This window comes from Lampetra planeri, chromosome 2 (assembly GCF_965212315.1).
Source record: "Lampetra planeri chromosome 2, kcLamPlan1.2.h2, whole genome shotgun sequence".
In the NCBI taxonomy this organism is placed as follows: domain Eukaryota; kingdom Metazoa; phylum Chordata; class Hyperoartia; order Petromyzontiformes; family Petromyzontidae; genus Lampetra; species Lampetra planeri.
Genome location: NC_136108.1, coordinates 10460574 through 10482217, shown reverse-complemented (window position 1 = coordinate 10482217; position 21644 = coordinate 10460574). Strand labels below are relative to the sequence as shown.

At 41.1% G+C, this 21644-nt stretch overlaps 2 protein-coding genes across 12 annotated transcripts in view; one reads left to right on the top strand and one right to left on the bottom strand.

Annotated features, from left to right (window-relative positions):
- LOC144727708 (SWI/SNF-related matrix-associated actin-dependent regulator of chromatin subfamily D member 1-like) overlaps positions 1-16199 on the top strand; it is a 24200-nt gene extending 8001 nt beyond the window's left edge. For 4 of the 6 annotated variants that reach the window (XM_078606743.1, XM_078606759.1, XM_078606777.1 and 1 more), the window contains 12 exons: positions 3710-3963; positions 4739-4781; positions 6700-6822; positions 8313-8435; positions 8901-9017; positions 11573-11674; positions 12451-12612; positions 13105-13202; positions 13306-13444; positions 13819-13941; positions 14252-14353; positions 15679-16199. In XM_078606743.1, coding sequence (XP_078462869.1) covers positions 3710-3963; positions 4739-4781; positions 6700-6822; positions 8313-8435; positions 8901-9017; positions 11573-11674; positions 12451-12612; positions 13105-13202; positions 13306-13444; positions 13819-13941; positions 14252-14353; positions 15679-15732 — 1440 coding nt within the window. In that variant the 3' untranslated portion in view covers positions 15733-16199. The remainder of the gene's footprint in view (positions 1-3709; positions 3964-4738; positions 4782-6699; positions 6823-8312; positions 8436-8900; positions 9018-11572; positions 11675-12450; positions 12613-13104; positions 13203-13305; positions 13445-13818; positions 13942-14251; positions 14354-15678) is intronic. The other 2 variants (XM_078606750.1, XM_078606767.1) reach the window with 1 other exon arrangement.
- LOC144727674 (autophagy-related protein 9A-like) overlaps positions 15554-21644 on the bottom strand; it is a 19426-nt gene continuing 13335 nt past the window's right edge. For 4 of the 6 annotated variants that reach the window (XM_078606692.1, XM_078606674.1, XM_078606701.1 and 1 more), the window contains exons 10-16: positions 21488-21641; positions 21135-21314; positions 20722-20946; positions 19908-20197; positions 19051-19177; positions 18363-18720; positions 17628-18066 (exon numbers count right to left, since the gene is read on the bottom strand). In XM_078606692.1, the coding sequence (XP_078462818.1) occupies positions 17873-18066; positions 18363-18720; positions 19051-19177; positions 19908-20197; positions 20722-20946; positions 21135-21314; positions 21488-21641 (1528 nt within the window). In that variant the 3' untranslated portion in view covers positions 17628-17872. Of the gene's footprint in view, positions 17559-17627; positions 18067-18362; positions 18721-19050; positions 19178-19907; positions 20198-20721; positions 20947-21134; positions 21315-21487; positions 21642-21644 lie in introns of those variants that run through there. The other 2 variants (XM_078606710.1, XM_078606719.1) reach the window with 2 other exon arrangements.

Genomic DNA, 21644 nt, shown 5'->3' with positions numbered 1-21644 from the left:
TGACATGTGAAATTCACGGCAATGAAATGGGGCTTTGTAATCCCAGTGATTCTCATTGGCACTTGGGAGCGCTGGGAATTATAAAACCATGTCTGTAAATGTACGCACATTGAGTATTCAAAGCGGCAATGTCATTCTAAAAAGTTAATTTTCACGTATGGCTGATTTCTGATTATTTTTGTTACGAGTCCACTTTATGATCATAGAGCTTATTACGTGCGAGTGAGCAAATTAAAATGCCAGCTGCGTTGTAAGTTTGGGCTTCTGCATAACAGTATTAATAGGGTATGTCAAGGCTGCTCTGGGTTTTCTAAATGCCTCAGCCACTGGTAATAAAGTGTTACATATTAAATAAATAACAAGGCCCACATGCTCGCCAAAATGTATTGAGAAAATTACATTTATATTGCTGAGATGAAATACAGAACTGTGATGTATTTCTATTAGGCATAGCTTTCTTGTCATGAATATGCAGATCTATATTTTTACCGCTACCCCAGCCCTAATACTCTTTCGTTGCTGGCAAGCGCGTAGTGAGTGAAAGCGATGCAATATACTGTACAGTAATTCAAATTAATCCTTTCTCTTTGTGTGTAAAACAGTAGATCTGGGGACGGTGTAGGAGCGGGGCACTTTTAATATCATGATGGCTTTGCATTTGAGATGGAATTCGCTGTGACGTTTTGTGAGCGAGCCCTCAACCCAAGTGTGCGTTGTCTTAACTGTTGCGCACATTTAATAGAAAGTAGATGACTCCGTGGGAACCCAAAATTTTGCCTTTTTGTTATTTTGCTTCAAGTGCGCATCACCCTCCCCGCACGTGCACTTGTGTCGAAGCGCACCCGCGTGCGGGACGCGCTACTGAATGGGAGCACCGCAGCTGTACGCTGCTACATGCACGCACACTAATGTACAGTGTTCGAGACACAGTAATGGGCTGGAAAGAAATGGGAATCTGGTGCAAAATTGCCCTTTTGAGAAGTAATGACGCACAGGTTGCCATAGGAACTAAGTATAAGTAATAATAGGAAGGAGAATCGTACTAAAATGAATGCTAATATAAATGGATAGAAATAGCATTCCGCGGCTCAGCAGGAATATAAGATGTGAAATAAAAATGTGTGCAGTTGGAATCAGATGCATGTGGAATTCCAATGCGGACATTAGAGCCACTGCCATTTGAGGTATAGTGTGTCCATTAAAGTTTCATAAAAATTCTGTCAGCAGTTATGCTGCTCACCTTAAATTACTATGCCTTCTGGTGCTATGTATGTAACATCTTGCACTAAAATAAAAACGTGCCATTAGTGTTTCGTAAATTATGTAAACTGTAAAAAGTAATAATGTGGTGATAATGAAAAAGTAGTTTCAAAATGGATGAAATGTAATAAAATCTTGACATCCGGCCTGCATAACTCTGCATCTACCCAAATACATTGTGCAGTTTGAGAAATGCATTGTAACTGTATGAAATTCTAACTTTTGAAACTACTTTTACAAAAAAGCAATTTTCACAAAAACAAATGCAAGCTGCTATGGATCAACCAAGCCTTCTGGCATTTCAGATGTCCCACACATCTGTGTTCACAACACTTCAGAAAAGTATTTGCTGCCTCTGCCACAAACGTAAAGTGGTAAGAATTGCTCATCGTCACGATTGGCAGGATTTTACTGTAAGAATTTCATTTCAGGGCTTTTTTTTTAAGCCAAGTGCAGGTGGCTGGTCCCAGGCGACCACAATTGATGGCCGGGCAATCTATCAATACGGAGAATCCAATTTAAGTCCCAGGCAGAGCCCTGTGGGGTGGCGGCAGCTTTCCATAATGGCTTTGCCGCCATCCCAATTCCCATGGGAGCCTGCCTGCAGAGATTAGGCACATGTACAGTAGGAGCCGATGTAAGCATATGCCTGATGGACTGCGATAGGCAGACTGCAGCTGGGCAGGTGTTAAAGAAGCCACTAATTTGAAAAATAATTGGATAAACGCATTGCTAATTACCATTGGGAATGTAAATTAATTTTGCCAATTCGCACCATGTTTACAGTTGCCATATTACACTGAGGGAAGAGTGAAACACGGGACAGCTGCTTTTTAAAGTGACTGTGTAGCATTGCAGCTTTCCCAGCTAAACAGGAGTTTTTCCATGGAAGTGACAAGATGTAAAAGTTTTTCTTTTGCTTAAAAGTAGTGCAGATTTATATTAATGGGGCTTCTAAAGTAGTTTGGAAAATTATAAAAAATTGCACTTTCTTGATTACAAAACCTCATCACGTAAGTACATGGGTGGCTAGAACAAACTTGGGATAAATCCCACGGAGAGCTTTCGGTTTCATTTATTACCCTCTTTTGGGAAGGGTTTTAGATGCATTGTGATGCTCGGCCCTATTTTTTGTGCAAGCCATTCTTACTGCCTCCCCCAACCCCCCTTTTCTGATGTTTGGATTTGCTCCAAGTCTACAGGCAAACCGATTGGGAGGGATGCATACAGCTTTCATTGACTGTCGACGAACTGACCAATTACCTCCGCTTTAATTCATCCCTCAAAAAAAATCTGCCCTTGTTACCCCCCCCACCCAACCCCCATACCCATTAACTTCCCTTTGCATGCTCCGGTAACACACTGCATATTGTGTTGCCATGCTTGCATAAAGAATAGAGAGGTTCAAATAATTTATTCATTCAACTGTCGATGTGTGGCACATTGTCGTCGTGCACAAGAGGCACTTCTCTTGTCTTGGAATTGCTGAATATGTCGGCCGAGTCTGTAGGGCGCAATGGTTTTGTGTTTTGAGTGCCACGCTCAGTTTGTTAGGCGTTTGGTTGCCTGGCTAGTGATGAAGCAGGCACTTAAAATAATTGCATGCCAGCTGTCCCTCTGCTTGGTACTCAGTGATTTGAGGTTTACAAATCCTACAGTGGCTCGGCCACCTGCTCAGGTTACAAGTTATGGGTCAAAATATTGAATAGGCTTTGTGCGCTGTACGGTATCTACAGCGCTATACTGCAGAGCAATTTGAGCCCATGAAGGTACATTGTAATTCGATAGTGAGGCTGAACGAAATGGGATATGGATAACTGCGATGTGACCATCTTCCATTATTTTTAATACTCTAAAGTGTTGGTTTTACCCTGTTGATGAATTTGTTAGATGCTTAGAGCAAACCAAACTTGACATTAAAGCAATTACGGCCCCAACAGCTGTCTTCTCCATTTGCCATCATAAAGGTGCTTGCATTTATGGAATTTTAATTCATTTCTGTGATAAATATAAGTAACGGGTGTCATTTAAAGTATTTTGACAAGTCATATTCATAATCATCTGTTCTCATCTATGGGGGCAGAAAATGGGGGTTTGCATGCACGTTTTATGTCAAGAGGCTTTGGAATGAAAGTCACGCTGTATAGCTGTGCTTGTTTGAATAAGGTGTTTGTTTTGCTTTGCGGCAAAGAGTAGAAATAGTCTGGGCAATTCCATACCTAAGAAATGCAGGAAAAACATGTTGTTGTAGGGAATTTAATATATGAAAAAAACATCTAGAGGTATTTCGCTTGGTTATTTGCAGTGTTAATATGCCAAGCCACACTGAGTGCAGTGCAGCTGTGCATCCCATGTATTTATTGCTTTTTTCCCCTCCGTGTGTGTGTGTGTGTGTGCGTGCGTGTGTGCATGTGGTTGGGTGCGTGCGCACGTGCTCAACCTTCACAAGCGGGCGGGGATGCCGGCAGGCAGCCGGCTGGCTCCTCAGGGGACACCTATGGGTCCTCCGTCAGGCCCCCCATACGGAGGGAGTGGGGCGGTGCGCCCGGGCATGCTTCAGTCCGTCATGGAGCCCTCTCGCAAGCGGCCGGCTACTCAGCCGCTCACGCAGCAGCCGGGACAGCAGTCCCAGCAGCAGCAGCAGCAATCGCAGCAGCAGCAGTCTCAGCAGCAGCAGCAACAGGCACAGAGCCGCAGCCGCAGGTAAAGCCTCGATAAATAATTTTACAATGTGATGTGCTCATATCAGTGCTATCGTTATTGTTGTCGTTATGATTATCTTTTTATAAATGTGTTGTTATTCAAGAATAAATGTATTGTGAATGCACCATAGGCACATTCAATTTTTTGAAGTGTTTGGTGTTCTATGTTATGGGTTGATCAATTAGTTTTTTTCCACTGGCGACTCTGCTTTTGCTTTACCTGAAATTAATCCCAATACTATCAAGAAGTGTGTGTGCGTTCTGTTCTCTATAAATATAGCAACTCCATCGCTGCGTGAATGGTGGAACATTTTGATAAAAAATGTTATTCACGTATTGCCGCTGCAATTTGCCTGTGTGCTTCACTTTGGTGGGTCTTTCAAAAAGCGCACAGCAGGTAGAAAATTACTGCGGAGTAGTTTTATGTAATTTCCAGCACAAAATTGGAGCAGGTTTACCCGAAAAATGTGTCTTTTGCAGGTTTTTTTTTACTCTGATGCAGCTTCGCCAGCCCAAGAAGCTAAAGCTCATTATTTTTGTCTCTGCAGTGCGTGACTAGCTACATTTCTTTGCTGTATAAAGGAAGATTGTTGCAGGGGGGCGAGGGGGGAGGGTTTTGGGCAGAGGGGTGGGGCAATGGGTGGGGAGAAGCAGAATTGCACAAAATGTGTCGGCTAAAATTTAGCAGATGGATGGCTCGTGTCTGCTCTGCGGTTGCCGTGGTGACTGATATTTTCCTCCCTGTTCCCACCGTTTGTTTTTTTCTTTTTTCTCAGCACCAAGAAGAAAAAGATGGCTGATAAGATTCTGCCGCAGAGGGTAAGGTCGGCTTTTCCCACCTACTGTACACCCCACCACCTCCATTTTCTTTACGACTCACTATAAATATACTCGCCCCCTATTCATAACGAGAGCCTGTCCAGCTCCCGAATGGCAGCACAAACAGTGGTCCCTTTTGCTCTGTGGCATTCTGAGTTTATTTCTACATTCCTCAAGAAGATGTCCTTTTTGGAACCTGGCCGCTCATGTCTGAGGCTCAAGAAAAAAGAAAAGAAACCTTAAATAACAATACGTAATATTCTGAAACTCTGAAATGTTCAGAACGTGGTTTACTGAAGCAAAGCTCCCGTAACCTTTATATCCAGAGGTGTTTTCACAGTTCATGTGAAATAAACACATTTTTACATGCAAAAAAACCCCAAATATTTTCCGTATTTTTATCGGTGATGGAAAATTACAAAGGTAAAACTAAATGCGCACTTGTAAATATTAAATAAGATTTTCAACTGCACAATTATTTTACGGGTGCAATACAGCAAAGATTACTTTTTGGTTTTAAGGGCATTTCACAAAATTTAAATAAACACCTCTACAGCCTTGGAGTTAAAGTGCATTGATTATGCAAATCGTCTGCGTAATCTGAGCTCAGAAGCTGCACTTCACAGAGCCTGAAATCCTCCGGCCACGGGAAGAGGGGTGGGTTGGATGGATGGGAAGGGGAGGAAAAGGAAAAAAATTGCCAGCTTCTTAAGGACCAGAAAATTCTCAGGCTGTCGGCGATGCGGCTGGGACCGGTGCTGCAGTTCATCACATTGTCGGCACGATTACACGCAGACCGAGATGAAGGCGACTGGGGCAGCCGAGTGTTACAATCTTATAAGCACGGGTTGGGTTGGCTTTGGCTTGTGGTGAGGAGCTGTGGGGGGGGGGGGAAGGGTGGGTAACTAGCTGGGATGAGATCGTGACTTGGGAAAAATGAAATTCTCCACCATCCAAAGAGACTTAACGTTGCTGATTGCTGCAGTGAAAAGCAAGCCAGTGAAATGCGTATCCGATTAAAGGAGTGTGGTGACAGGGGATGGTCCCTCGGATTTGGTTATTCCAGAGGAGCCGTCCACAGAGCTGTTGAATAAATAAAACCTTTTTTCTTTGTGGGTTTTTCAGTATGAGCATGCATGGCAGCAGTGTCTGCAGACGATTTCAGTTCTGAGAAAGAGGAACAAAAGATGTTTTTTGCACACTGTGTGGTCCGTGCGCTGAGAAAGTAGATATCTTTACATTCCTGAGCTCTGCTTTTCCCTTTAAAATTCATTATTCAATCCCTCTTCTTCTGCTACTATTCAAGTTAATTCGATACACGTTATAAAAGATTTCTGGGCTTTTCAATAGAGAGAGCCCTTGGAATAATAACTGGAATGTTTTCCCGTGCGCCCCTCAACTCTTGTGCAATCATGGGAGCTCAATGAGCTTCATTCATCCAAAAGTTTGTTAAGGATTTGCCCCGTGCACCTTATTTCTGTAGCCGCTTACTTAAAATAACAGGTTGAGAATACAGATTAATTCACATAGCTGACAACACCTGGAGGTCTGTGTAGAAAAAAGGATATATATATAAAATATAATTAAAATGTATCTAAACAAGAAATGTTTTTATACAAACTCGGCATGGAATATAATAGTTAAAATATTTAATTTGCTCGTATGAAAAGCAAGATGGTAATTGGAAGCCCTCTTCATAAATAACCAAATGTCTTGCACTTAACAAACGCGGTTCTCTTTGCTGACCATTTTGTGAGACGACCTCAAGCAGATACGTACAACGTATTGATAACTTATATTGTAGACATTTTCAAGATATTACCAGACTAATTAATAAGATATGCATTTAGCGCGACAGATGTTTTCATCGGCGAGCCCGGTTGAGTGTGTGGGCGGGCATGTGCGCTTCCACATCCAGGTGCGGGAGCTTGTTCCCGAGTCGCAGGCTTACATGGACCTGCTGGCTTTTGAGCGCAAGCTGGACCAGACCATCATGCGCAAACGTCTGGACATCCAGGAAGCTCTCAAGAGGCCAATGAAGGTGTTGCCTTGGCTATGAAATTGCCCATGCTTCTTGCTTTTTATTATCGTGCTGCTTGCTATGTAAAATGGAATTACGAATTTTTATATTTCATAACACGTTTGTATACAAAGTAAAAAACAATGCAATTGTTTAAGGTCCAAAAGTTTCATATTGTGTTCTTAATCCTATCAGCTTTAAACAAAATGCAGAATTGTTATTTTTGAAAAGTTGCACAAAGTCCTGCTGTCCTTACAGACTGTTTTATACTGAGTGAAATTGCTCCACGAATACAAAAGTGTCGTTGTGATTGGCGTGGAAAGTCGTGCGGCACTGGTGGATGCTTTCACCTCAACGCGGTGCTTTGAAAGGTGTAGAAATAGAGCGCGGCTGCGGGTGCCATATGCGGCAGATGCGGGCGGCTGCGCAAGATGGGCGGGCACGTTTGTTGTTGTTTATCCGGGTGGGTGTATAAAGGGAGATGCGCAGTCCCACTGGCAGATGTATGATGGAGCTGCCATCCATCTCCCTGACAGCTCGCACCGCCGCGTCGTGGCCCACTGGCGCTAGTGTGCGCACGCTCGCTCGCCTTCCCACTCATGCGCTTCGTCACATACGGGCGCCCCCTCCCCCATCTCCCTCACCGCCCCACCGCCGCCTGCACTATTCTCCCTGCCTATAAGGAGATTTTATAAAACGGTCCCCGTTGTCTGGCAGCTGAGCGGCAAATTAAATTTTCAACAAAAAAACGGCACTAGAGTGTGAGGTCCTTAACCCATTCTTTATCCGGTCGAAATTTGTAGACTCTGGAAATTTTATATTTATATTGCAATGAATTTAGGTTTCTCTTCAGGTCTGAGGGCTAATGTATTTTGACTTTATTAAATCCTAAAACTTTATTACCCACACTCAATTCCTATTAATTTTTCAGATTTTTAAATATAAATTGTAAACGCTTTTCCCTATGTGTGCCTTGTATTTAAAATTGTTATAATTAAAAAGAATTGGGATTCAGAAAATGCTCAAGTTTGCTCGTGAAAATAAATGCATTTCTGAAATAACTTTTTTTCTCACGTATGTTTTCCAGCTTTGTTGGCAGCATGTCTATAATTTTAATCTATCTCGTTGTAGCCTATTCTCTAATAGCAATTCTTAGGTGGGCACTGGTGATAATAACTTCTATTCAGATGCAGTCACAGGGTGATCTGTGGCACTGCTTCCTTGTGGCCAGGATATCGGTTTAAATTTTCACTTTTGAAAATAATTTTAAACCGTATAAATTAAGGGAGATAACATTGCATAAACGAGTTGAGCCACTGAACCAAGCAATAATTCCTAATTACATGAGCAATTTAAAAGAGGAATGTGTGTAATGTTGAGTTTGCTCACCTGCTGAGTGTTCCAGGATTTCCTTTCTGATGCAAACTAGTGGGGAAGGTTTCTGCTACAGCAAAAGGTGAGACTAAAGCAAGAGAGGGGTGATGATTCTGACGTGTGTATTGTGCTGGCAGCAAAAGCGCAAGCTGCGGGTTTTCATCTCGAACACGTTCAACCCAGCCAAGCCAGATGCAGACGATGAAGAAGGAAGTGTGGCGTCATGGGAACTACGTGTGGAAGGACGACTGCTGGATGATGTGAGGGTTATTGCTTATAGTAGTAGGTTTTTACCCTTTAAACTGGTACAAAACTGATACTCTTATACAAGGCATCATGATGCCTTGTATAAAGGTGTCAGTTTTGTACCAGTTTAAAGGGTAAAAACCTACTATTATATTTTGCCACTGGTAAAGAAGGTCTCATAGTGGTTATTGCTTGTGTTTCATTAAAAATGGAACTATATGAGACAAACTTTATGAAATTTCTAAGACCAATTGTTGCATATTTATAATATTTGTCACGATAATGTTTGTTGTAAACATGCCAACAAGCAGAAGAACACACTGGAAAAATGCAATAAGAATTTAAATACATTACTGCAATTCATATTGCATCATTGTGCCTCAAGCTCTGTGCTGATTTAATAATACACTTTATATTGCTTGAGAATTGTAAAATGTGTCATGCATTCATTGCATTGTGTTGCATATTTCTGCTGTCAGCCTGCCTCTTCCAAGTTTGATGCCAACAAGCAGAAGAGAAAATTCTCATCTTTCTTCAAGAGTCTAGTTATTGAGCTAGACAAAGACCTTTATGGACCTGACAACCATCTGGTGGAGGTAAACATTTTCTGTAGTGTGATGGGACATGACACCTACTGAATCGAACCATTTCACCACACAGCACCTGTCTGTTACAAATGCCTTTCTCTTGTTCGAAATAGCATTCTGTATATTACCATTGTGCCATGCAATTACGTGGGTGCTTCAGCCAGCTGCACACATGATTGCAAAAATGTTCTTTTCAGACATGTTTTTCATCCATGCTTTTACTGGGAAGATGATGCATTTATTCATTCCATTTGTACTGCCGTGTGGTTTGGTGCCATCGCGGCATCTCTGAAGGATGATACAGCTAGAATGAACATCTTGGATTAGTTTCTCGTATGAGGAACTGAAGTTAATTGTTTAGAAAATTATTTGGTGATACTGCATTGGAAGTGATGCACATCGTTGCCTTGAAAAGGAAGAATCTATAATTGGCAATGTTTGGGAAAATAACCCTTCATAGCGTGAAGAATGACCATTTCCCAAATGGTATATTTTAATATTTTTGTATATATTTAATAATACGTTTTAACTTTTTAATGTAGTATTATTGACGAATGCGAGTTAGGTAAATTATTAGATTGTCAGGAACATTAATAGGCAGAGCATTCCCAAGATATATAACACTGCACAACATAATATTGTTTTTTGGGTTAGATCGCATACATCTAAATGTGTCGTTAAACCCGCCTCCACCCGACACAGCCAATTAGTAAGGTTTGTCACGTAAACAGAATATGCCAATTCGTTATTAGTACAGCACACTGGTGTGTTGGAGAGCAAATCCACAATTTACAATCGGAGTATAAAATTTCGCCAGCAATTACAACTAGCATCATCAGGGGGACAGCCAGATTTGTGGAGAAATCCTCCTGTTTTGTTCCTTAAATAGAGGGTTAGATGTGAGGACGTCACTTGTGAGCCTTTCACGTGCGAATGGGGGGGGTTTAATGAGTGCATATAAAGTACAATGGGTATCTATTTCCGGTTGGGTTATTCATATGGTAATCTACGTACATTATGCATGCATATTGCTCTTGTACCTCCTGTCGTTTGAGTGCATTAAAATAGCAGTACCTGTAGTTCTGTACAGGTAATCCCCATTGATGTATGGTGAGCTGTATAGGCATGCATTTACACAATGTATTATTTTATTATTTGCTTCCAAGCAGCACTAAGCCTGTAGCTATCCAAACGTTACAATTTGTATTTCTCTCAATTTCGATAGGTTATCTTAGTCTTGGCCAGTAGTAATTAATTGAGTGTACTTTTTGGCACGTGTGTTCTGTCACTGCCGAAAGTTGTATTTGGGAGTGTTTAATATTTCTTTGGTGTTCTTTCAGTCTGTGCTGATTATTCGTCCTGTCTGCCCAACATAGCATTTGCCACAAGTGCAATTAATCCGGTGCACACCTGTTGATAGCTTCGGTAATACATCTTTAGTACCAGATATTAGTTTCAGTATTTTATGTACTGTGCAAATCTGACTCGGATGTTTTGTTTTTCCAAACATCTGGCTAGTTTATCAGTTACTCCTGCAATGTACGGTATTTTAATAGTTTTAATGACTTGGTCAGTTTCAACTCTGTTATTTGATTTGGTTTTGGCATTTAGTGCCCTGTTGGTTTGTGCACCATTGTAACCGTTCAATTGCAGCGCTGCTTTAACATGTTTCATTTAACTTCTCAGACTATCACCATCTGACACTTTCTTAGCTTGATGTAGGAGTGTCTTGATGAGAGAGGATTTCTGTGGGGGGTGATCGTGTGACTGCACAACAGCCTGCACATTTGCAACCTGTATACCCATTGTGTTATTGTAATTTAATATATAATTTAGTATGTTATTAATAGCAGATTTAGTAAAATACCAGTCAACTGACAGCAGAATAACTGTTTGTGGTGCAGTGACTTCCTGTTTTTATATACCAAATGGTCTTTCATTGCACAAGATTTCTGCAGCAGCAATCGTTATTGCAGCAACAGTGGTGGTAGTAGTAATGGTGATAGTTTTGCATAACTCTTTTAAAAACACACTGCATCTTACTGCCAAAGCCTCCACAATACTCCTGCTATTGATGTTTCCCTACAGGCCGAATAATGCACAGATCTTGCGTGAAAAAAGCATTAAAATCAGACGTGCACACACTGCGTTTTATAATAGGAATTATTGTGATGCAAGCAGTTGAAAAGGCACTATTGGCAGACTAATGCACCTGGCCTGCCAAAAGGGGCGATGATTGCGATGTGTAATTGTAAAAAAAAAATTCGGACCATGATTCCAGCACACAATGGTCTACTCATTCCAAATGATGCCAGGAGATTTTTAACTTCAATTCTGAACCAGAAAGCACATTTTATAGTCCGTACACTCGCAGTAATAACTAGGGCGGCCTGCTGGATTCAAGCAGTGGACCTCTGCAACAAGTGCATTCACAGTACTTGCAGTCTTGGGTACACATTCAGTTTGGGCATAGACATATGCTGAAAACTAAATTGTAATTTCCAGCAGATATGAATGGTTTGTGGTGGGAGATGTATGATTCTTTAACTGTTCCTCTGCTCCAGTGGCACCGCACATCCTCCACCCAGGAGACAGACGGATTCCAGGTGAAGCGTCCAGGTGACGTCAACGTTCGTTGCAAAGTGCTTCTCATGCTGGATTATCAGGTATGGCCAGAAGTCCGATTGTAACATTGAGAGGTTGATCCTTCTCCTCTGCTACCGTTGATTATGATTCTCATATATTGGTCCATGCTGATTTCCCTCCCCACATTTTAAGTTCAGACAAGTCCTCTCTGCTGTTGAATGGTTACATAATGGCATTTGTAATTTCTCCCACCCTTTGCCCCCCCCACCCCCCACCCACTTCCTTCTCCTGGTAGCATAAGAGATGTTGCATCAATCTCTAAATATGCATTTCAGTACAATTCACCATCTGCGTGGGATTATGGTGGTTGAGATTGGATTTTGTGAAGTGCCATACCACTACTCAGTCTTCCCAACCTGCGTTTTTCGTTTTTTTCCCTTAATATTTTTACTTAATATTATTTTTCATTGGCTTTTGAGACGTTGACCCTGTATGGCATCTGAAGATGCATTTGTAGCATTTTGAAACTGTATAAGTAACATTTTTATGTCAGTGATGACTACTTAAAATCACAATCAACGGTGTTGAACTGCCTCCAAGTTGGATACTGTTTGTGGAGATGGTTGCTGGTAAATATAGGTTGAATGCAAATGCAAACCTTTTATGTTGTCTTGAACAGTTAGTGTGGGGCACTTAAAAGCAAGCTAAAAGTGCATGTCACAAAGGGTGCAACATTGTACCAATACTGTTCTGATTTTGTGAAAAAGTCTCGTCATTTCTTAATGTAATCCATTCCGAATGTTTTTTCAGTGTATTGCAAATTCACTTTGCTTGTCTCCACCGCCGTGTCCCACAGCCCCCACAGTTTAAGCTGAACTCGCACCTGGCTCGCTTGCTGGGCATCCACACGCAGACTCGGCCCGCCATCATCCAGGCACTGTGGCAGTATATTAAGACACATCGCCTGCAGGACTCTCATGAGCGCGAGTACATCAACTGTGACTCCTACTTCCAGCAGGTCTGCCACCGCGAACCCCAGTGGTGCCCATCTCACCACATGCTGCATCAATAATGTCCACTGCCACATGATAAATAACATTACAAAGTGGTGTGCATTTACTTGCAGGTGGAAATTGTATTCTTTGGATATTTCGGTAAAGTCGCGTAGATAGGTTCAAAGAAAATAACAAAAAAAACTACGTTTCAATCGCAACGCAAGCGGTCGTCATCAGGCTGAAAAAAGAGAGGAAAGCTGCTGAGGCAGGCTGTTTTAAAGGTTTTAAATGGGTGTAGCCCAAGGCTCATTAACGAAGTGGGCGGGGCTGTTGATGTTAATGCGAGAAATTAGCATGTTAATGTTAGATCGGAAGGCGACCTCCACGTTGAGTGCGCGGAGGTGTCTATGTTAATGTGAGATAAGTGAGCATGTTAATGGGGGATCAGAGGACGATGGCTGGGTGTAAATCGTAAGTTGAATTAACTTGTTTCTAAAAAATTGTACACTGCCCAGATTTTTGACTGTCCGAGAATGAAATTCTCTGAGATTCCTCAACGGCTTCATGGACTCCTGATGCCTCCAGATCCCATTGTCATCAACCACACAATCAGGTAGTGCGCGGGTCAGGTCCCGAACTTACTATCAGTAGGTTTACTGCATTTACATTTATGTAACAATCAAGTCGATTCTAAATGTATGATGCGATATTGTCAGCAGTGTTGACCCGAATGACCAGAAGAAGACAGCATGTTATGACGTGGATGTGGAGGTGGATGACATGCTGAAGGCTCAGATGAACTCATTTTTGCTGTCGACAGCAAGCCAGCAGGAGATCGCCGCCCTTGATAACAAGGTATCAACCAACTGCACTTGTCCAATTTGGACGTGCCTAGCCACTTTGCAGATTAGTATGGCTTTGTCATAATGAATCCATAAGTATTGTTTCATTTCCATATTTTAGCACCAGTTTTGTATCAGTCAAAATAAAGTCATGTTTTAATGTGGATTTTACTGAAATTAATGGAGCAGTTTACATTGTACTATTGAAATAGCATGTTTTTCTAATTGGCATATTTTCACTTTCCACGCATTGCCTAAAGTCTCAATAAATGTATTTTTTAATGAAAAAGCAGCCATTGAAAATTGCAGAATCACAATAATGAATCCTTTGTTCCAGACAAGATCAACCGACGTGTGTACGGGCCTGCTCATGTGTTGCTTCTGCAGATCCACGAGACAATTGAAACGATCAATCAGCTCAAGATCCATCGCGAGTTCATGCTTGGCTTCGCACAAGACCCACAGGGTTTCATCAACGACTGGCTGCAGTCACAGAGCCGCGACCTCAAAGTAGGGAGCCCTCTTGGCTCACATGAAACACGGTTCACAATAAAACAGGATTAACAGTGCACCTGCTGTAGTATTGATTGTATCCAAGTGTTCCTTTTTAAAAGGATTAACATTGCTACAAAAGTATTATTAATATTGCATTTCTTCTACTTTGTGAAAATTCCATATTTCATAATAATGTAGAACAATAAAATGCAAATGTACAAGGGTATTTTCAGAAGCAGCAGGCTGTGCCTCCCATCTGTTGGAGTGCTGATTCTGTCTGCTTGCGCATTGCAATTTAACTTCCTGTTTTATATTCCTCCTGCAGACTATGACAGATGTTGTGGGGAACCCTGAGGAGGAACGGCGTGCTGAGTTTTACTTTCAGCCGTGGTCGCAGGAGGCTGTCTGTCGCTACTTCTATTCCAAGGTTGAACATGATTCTGCCTACAGTGAAATTCACTTTCAATTCAGCTTGCCTGTTTAATAATTTAAATCAATGCTGTTATTGACAAGGCAATATAAGATGCCTTCTCATCACTTTAATCATAATCACCAGCAGCTTGATCCCTTAAAGGCAACCTACAGCCAACAATCTTCATGAATTTAATTGTATTTAAACAGATACTGCTTCAGAGAGCTGTCCTGCATGATGTTACCTTAAAATATAGTTACATGGCCAGTCCAGTAAATGTGGTCCAAACATGTCAGTGTATGTATCTGGGTTGAACTCTTCTTCCTTGATGACAGAGGCAGATCAAATAAACCTAACCCACAATCACTCATTTGTGAATAAGTAAATATGCGTTTGTTATTTAAATCTCCCATCATGGTAATGGAATATAAACAATGTAATTTAGCAAAAAGTATTTCCCCAAATATCCAACCTTATTGAATGACTTTCTGCATGTCTGCAGCATTTTTTCATCTCATTGAAAACATCAGGCTGTATCAATGTTCCAAGTTTATTTCCTTGCCATGAATAGTATACCTAATCATAAGAAGCCATTTTAATAGCCTTCAGTGGCTATTATTTGTTCATTTATAATTTTGTAATGTGAAAATATACGATTCCAGATCTTGCTTAACCCAAAGCATGTGAGTAAACCGGTTGTCTTTTAAATAACAATGGTGAAATGATTCACACTATTATAAAAACCCTCTTGAGGTCAGGTGCATATTTCATGTTATCCTTGGATTGGCTGACATTAGTCACATGAAATGTTTCAATTTTACGTTTAATAGTCTGCACAGCATGACATGCTGCATTATATTGTTTGTGGAATGGTGTTAATTCGTGATTAAGTTATCAGTAGTCTATGGTGTCGCTGTTTAAATGGCAGACAATACAATGTAAACTGCTGCATTCATGCTACTAGACATTGCTGCTAAATATTTCCTGGAAATGGGGAGCCAAAACCATCCTTAACCCCCTCTCGCCCAAATTGTTCTTCACTTAAAACATTAACCGCTCATTTAATTTTGTGCAGTCTTGCGGCAAACAGCATTTTCACAACTTCGAAGGTTTACAGATATTCATAAGGGTTAATGATTTATAACATATAGACTAACATTACGCTCAATCTCATTGGTCCAAGTATTCATAATAATTGCCATTAACACTTGGAAGTATTTGTAACTGGCAGCACATTTATTCACGAATACACGAGTTGGAACCATGATGCAAGATCATATACAATGTACTTGAATGTCCTTAGGTGCACGATTTGTTGCTTGCATGTGTTGTACTTATAGGTGCAGCAGCGCAGACAGGAGCTGGAACAAGCCCTTGGCATCCGTAACACCTAACTGCATCAAGTTTGGCCAGCCACAGCCATTCCCTGCACAGTATTCGCCCAATGCACATGCGTGTATGCCCACACGTGGTTAAAAACCAAACTGCTTATTACATTTAAAACGTGAAACCTAGTATTAATATTGAGCCTCCCAAGCAAAGCTTCGGGATGATTTTTTTTCACTCTTAAAAAAAAGTGTTAATGTGATTTATTTTAATATAGTAATTATTAACAGCATCCGTGTAGTGTATCTGCTTGAAAACATGCACTGCTTTAACTGCCGTAAAGTTTGTACTGCTTTATAACATTTGTATTGTGTAGCCTCTGTGAGCTTTTTGCAAGCCATTTGCAATATCTTTATAATAGCGCATCTATGTTGAATCAGTGTTTTTTATCTGACGTTAAGGGACCAAGGCACAATATTTGTGGTGCACTTTGAATGCCGATAAACTGATGGAAATAAAGCTTTTTTTTAATGTCCACAGGTGTTCAGAAAGTGAGGAATAAAATTATTTTCTTGCATAAACAAAACATGAACACGTCATTTGCAGTCAAGTTTACAAAACGGGCAATGGTTTTATATTAATTTATTAAATATCTTACAATTTAACAGTGCATCGCTATGAAAACAAATCTATTTGAAAATGTTTATATTACATTCTTATATTAGCGTTTCTTGTACAATTAAAAAAAAGTGTCAAACTGAGCCCATGTTTATAGGCAGCGGAATAACAGCCTTAAAATTCCACTACATGGCAATGTATGCAAGCTTCCACCATAACTTGCATACGCGGAGTAATTTTTACACATGTATTTTACATATTCATCATTATAACTTTTCATTACCTGGGTAACTTGTCCTTTTAAACACACTGCACGCACAAAGTACATGTATTCATAAGCAATGGCATGGATCAGACAGCTTAAAGGTCAAACACTGCCACCCGGTGGGATGCGCTTTGGGGAAGTGCTGTCGTACAACTGAGCAGAGATCAGAAACGATTTTAAGCTTAGCGTATGAGCACCGTTAATATATCATTAATAGGTAACTTTCAGAAAATAATTTCTTTTCAGATTGCATGTATTAGTATTACACCATCGTTGTAATATTTGTGTATGTTGTACATAGCACAACATATCTTAACACTTAAGTATTAAAACTGTAAAAAAATAACAACAATTAAAATAATGACCATGTGACCATGTTATGTTCTCGGTATACTTGGAGAAAGTAAAAAGTGGATGCATGACATAGTTAACATCTAAGCGGTAATTATTTACAGCTCGGGTAATAACCTAGGTTTCAATGGTTACATTTATAAAATATGTTTATTGGCCAGTTTTTGCCAGGATGAAAATGCTGCAGCATCTATTACCACATTTGTCTATCAGTAAATTCACAACCGTGTTTTTACCTTTTTTACTGCAGCATTAATGTAGAGAATGTGGCTTTTGACCACTTTGATTCAAAAACTGTAAAGTTTTCAATATAAACTTTAAATCTAAGCATGCATTCTTGTTTTAATACATTTTCATAACAAATTAAAGTACGTAAGAAAAGTTAAATGCCTACGCAGGTTAAAGAGATGTGTTTTTAAAGCTCTAAGGAACACAGTCATGTTCTCAATTACACCTAGTGGACATCAATTGCAGTAAATGATTCAGACATTTCCATTTAAATTAAACACACAGTACATGCAGTACTTGTTTTGTTACATTGAGCACATAATCACCATTGCACAGGATGCACACACCCTTTGCCACTGCTGGCCAAATGAGACATGCCAGTAATTGTAGAGCTCAACTTCCATTTTTCCAGGAGCAGCCTTTCATTTAATTCTGTAATGGAAAGAAATTGGTTCATGTCATTTCAAAGTTAAAATATTGCTTTGACAAACTAAATATGCAAAAAAAAGGTCAAAACGTTGACAAAAAAACCTCTACTTTTTTAACAAAGGAATTTAAAAAACATGTACCTGGTTTTAAATTTAATGCAAAGTTTTTATATAGGCAATACATGTTCGTCCTAATTCTAGATTTGAAGCTTTCGTGACTGCAAGTATTCATATTCTTAGGTTTTTTCAGTAATGTCACAAAGTCATGTTCGTCCTTAAACTTTGTTACCCGCATTAGTAATTAACTATAAACTCAAATCAAGTGTTGAGGGACAGCGAGTGGAAAGTGTAAGCAACCTCGTTGATCTGTTGCGGGTTGGGAGACATGCAGCTGGGCACACCCCCATGTGGGTCAATGGTCCCCAATCCGGCCATGTCCTCCTGCCAGCCGCCCATGGGCATTAACCCAAACCTGGGAGAGCCTCGCTCGGGCTGCAGCATATTTTCCGATGCTTCAGGGGTCAACATGAAAGTGGAGCAGCACAAGCACAAGCCATTGATACAACCATGAAGAAAACTAGCATTGGTTTGCACATTTCTCAATAAATTTAGGCAAAAAGACAATTCCGTCAGTAACAATGTTTTCCAAAATATGGTTGAAGTTATTTTAGAACAAATAATAAGGCACTCAAAATTGTTAAACTATAGGTGTTGCATGATACTGTAATGGGATTCTAATGTATTCAAATATTTTTTATTAGTACTGGTCATTCTTGTAAAAAGACAACCGGTGAAGTTGAGTGCTCACCTGACGTGCCGCCGTAGTGCCGAAAGGGGAACGCACCTAGTTCTGTGTTCTCTCTTGTCACCATTAGCCCCAGGCTGTCGCCGTGAGTGTCCTGCAAGGAGCCAATGTTGGATGGCATATAGTCCCCAGAGTGGCCTATGCTTGCAGAAGGAGACACATACGTCTCTCTTTGGCCTGAGCCCAAAACTGAGCTTGAGTGCGAACCAGAGTTCGAGCCAGTGTTGTGCAGCTGCAAACTTGACTCCCTGAAACCAGACAGGGCATTGACCTCGTCCATTGTGTCTTCGTCTCCATTGTTCTCAGGCTGCTGCCAGTGGTACCGAGCCTGGGCGTCGCTTGTCCCATAATTCCTGCGTGCCTGGTTACAGAAACGCCATGAGACAGTTTTCAGCAAATACGTCAATACTAGCATCTTGATAACTAATGCTTTATGCCAAATGTTGGAAACCCACTTTATTATTGTTCAATATACAAAATTTTGTTTACATATTTATTCAAAGGAATACTGTTTAACATACAAACTTTCTTGGGAACATAATATATTTATATCAGTTTGTGTTACTTTATCATTTCAACGTTTGCACAAAACAATTTAAAAAAACGTAATTACTAAAATATGATTTTCGTTTAAATGCCCCATGTCTAATAAAGGTATGGATATTGTACGGCACAACATCGAGTAAGATACCTCATGCATGTAGATCGCGTGCAGGCTCATTTCGGCCGAAGCAAACTCTGATAAAATGCTGCTTTGTGAAGGACCTTCCCTGAAGCTGCTGCCTACACTGCTGGAACGGAAATCCGTTCCTCCGAAACTGCAACAGTGTCCAAAACACACTCATTACATTCAACAATGCATTGATGATACATGAGACACGACTATGAAACATTTTCCTAGAATTATGAGTGTATTTGTTCTTCATGGCGTGCTCTTTACACAATAGCATCTTTGGAACACGATACAAGCGAGAAGGAATTTGCATGCAATCTCAAATATTTGAAAATGCACCCCAAGTGGCTGTCCCTGTGGGCACAAGGTTGCTGAGGCACTTGGCCTAACAACGGGCATTAGTCTGCTATGTGTAATCCCAATTTGTGGGTACATTTGAGTTTTCCAAATTTTTACCATTATTCTTGGGACCTCTTGCCAGTATCAACATATAAGAATCGGTTTTACCCTTACTGGCAATAAAACAGGTGTTAAGATGTTAAAAACACGAAACTGAAACCTTTTGCCAGGAATAATGTCTGCATTAACCACACGTACTTGTGATTATGCAAACAAAAAAAACATGCTCTGAGAGTATATGCATTGTCTTTGAAACTGAATGGTCCACACCAGAGAGAGTGCGTATACTACCAGAGCATGGTTTTTGTTGGACACTACTAAGGTTCAAACAAGAGCTGATGTCTTATGACGAGGCTGGTCTCTGTCAAAACAGTCTGCATTATATTCACATGAAGATAAGGACCTGTCAAATCTAAAACCGATACCGGACATTTACTACTGTGATAAAGTTTTCATTACGAAACTATGCTGTATACCTGACTTTTCCTCTACCACCGGTGCTCATGGACATGCCCCCCACAGCGCCAGTGGATGTGCCGGGGCGTGCGGTGACAGTGGTATTTCCAGGGGTGGCATCCGGCATCTCGGCGAGCTCCTCCCTGGGCCCCGGAGTGAGGGACGCAGATGGCATGGAGAGCGACATGAGTGCTGTGGCAGCAGCCGTAGCCGCAGACATTTCAGGAAGACTGCAGGTGGCGTCGCGCGTCGATCGGTATGCCGTCAGCGAGGAAGGGCCTCCCAACATGCTGCCCAGCAAGCCGTATGGCTGCACAGAACACCGAAACGTAAAAGAGAAGCACAATGTTCCCGACTTGAATTAAATCATGAATGCAGTAAAAACAAAGTAATAAGACACGGAATAGAAATACTTTTAAAGTACACCATGACCCCAAACTGATAAAGCCACACCACATGTTCAATCTGATTCGCACAGTACCGTAACTTGAGAGTGCACATAAAGCACATTATGCTGATGATTAAAAAGTTATCTTTAACACTGAAAAAAACTCATGCAGAAAAAAAGCCTGTACTTTTAGTATTACAAGTGTTCCATCGGTTTCATCCATCGACCACCAAATCTTGTAATGCGGCCTGCCCAGCCCACTTTTCTTAACAGGCAAAGTAAAAAATTTTGGATAATGGTCCGTCATCATGATTAATAACAGCGGTCACCAAAGAAGAAAAGACATAGTCCATGGGTCAAATCAGAAATGTTTACCACCTAAGGCAGCAAAACATAGCACTAATGCATTATCTTGTTGTGCATGCACCGTTTCAAATGTTACTGACCCCTGATTGCGACTCGATAGTTTGCAATGAGCTGAAGAGCAGGGGCTGCGGATTGGCAGTGCTGTCACGCTGCACTTGCTCTCTCAGCTGGTTGAGATACACATTGCTGCCACGTGGCGGGCGCCAGCGGGGATTCGAGATGGCGAAGTGAACGAGAGAGAGTTCCGTCTTTCCGTCTTCGGCTTGTTGATAATAGGATGCTTCCGTCTGCCCCGCCGACATCCACTGTGATTTAAAAGGGAGAGAAACATTTAATTACCAAGTTAACGCAATGGATTGATATTTGGCTTGTGAATTAATTCTGAGACTGGAAAGTTGTTAAGCCACTTAAATGAATTAAGCATTCATCTGAAAAAGATAAAATTGGGTAATTATCACACACGACGACAAAGGACAAGGATGAATCCGCAGACCGTGGGGTTGCCATGCCGGCGGATGTCCATCTGTGCGAAGGAGCAGACATCGCCCACGCCCACCACCTCCACAGTGAAGTTTCGGAAGAAGTCGACAATCTCCAGGGCCTTTGGCCTCACACCAAATATGAGGATGAAGGGTGTGATGATAGGGCTCAGCAGCTCTTCCATGATGAATGCCTATCAGCATTTTGGACACAAATAGTTTCTCAATTACCAGGCATAATTGTTTACTCTTGTTGTTAATTGTTTACTCACTGTAAAATCTAACCATAGCAATCAGGGAAATAAAAACACGCTATATACACATCAGGGTATACATATACACGCAGTGTGGCTCTTGTAGTACTTACTGCCTTGTACTGGAAAAGTTGAGAAAACTCATCTCTGGTTTCTGTCTTGTGGGCGATGCCCTTCCAGTGCTCGGGCATATAGTGTATGTGAGCAAGAACTGCCTGTAGCAGGTGTTCAGGGTTCCACACCAGGTGTTCATCTGGAATAAATGCCCTT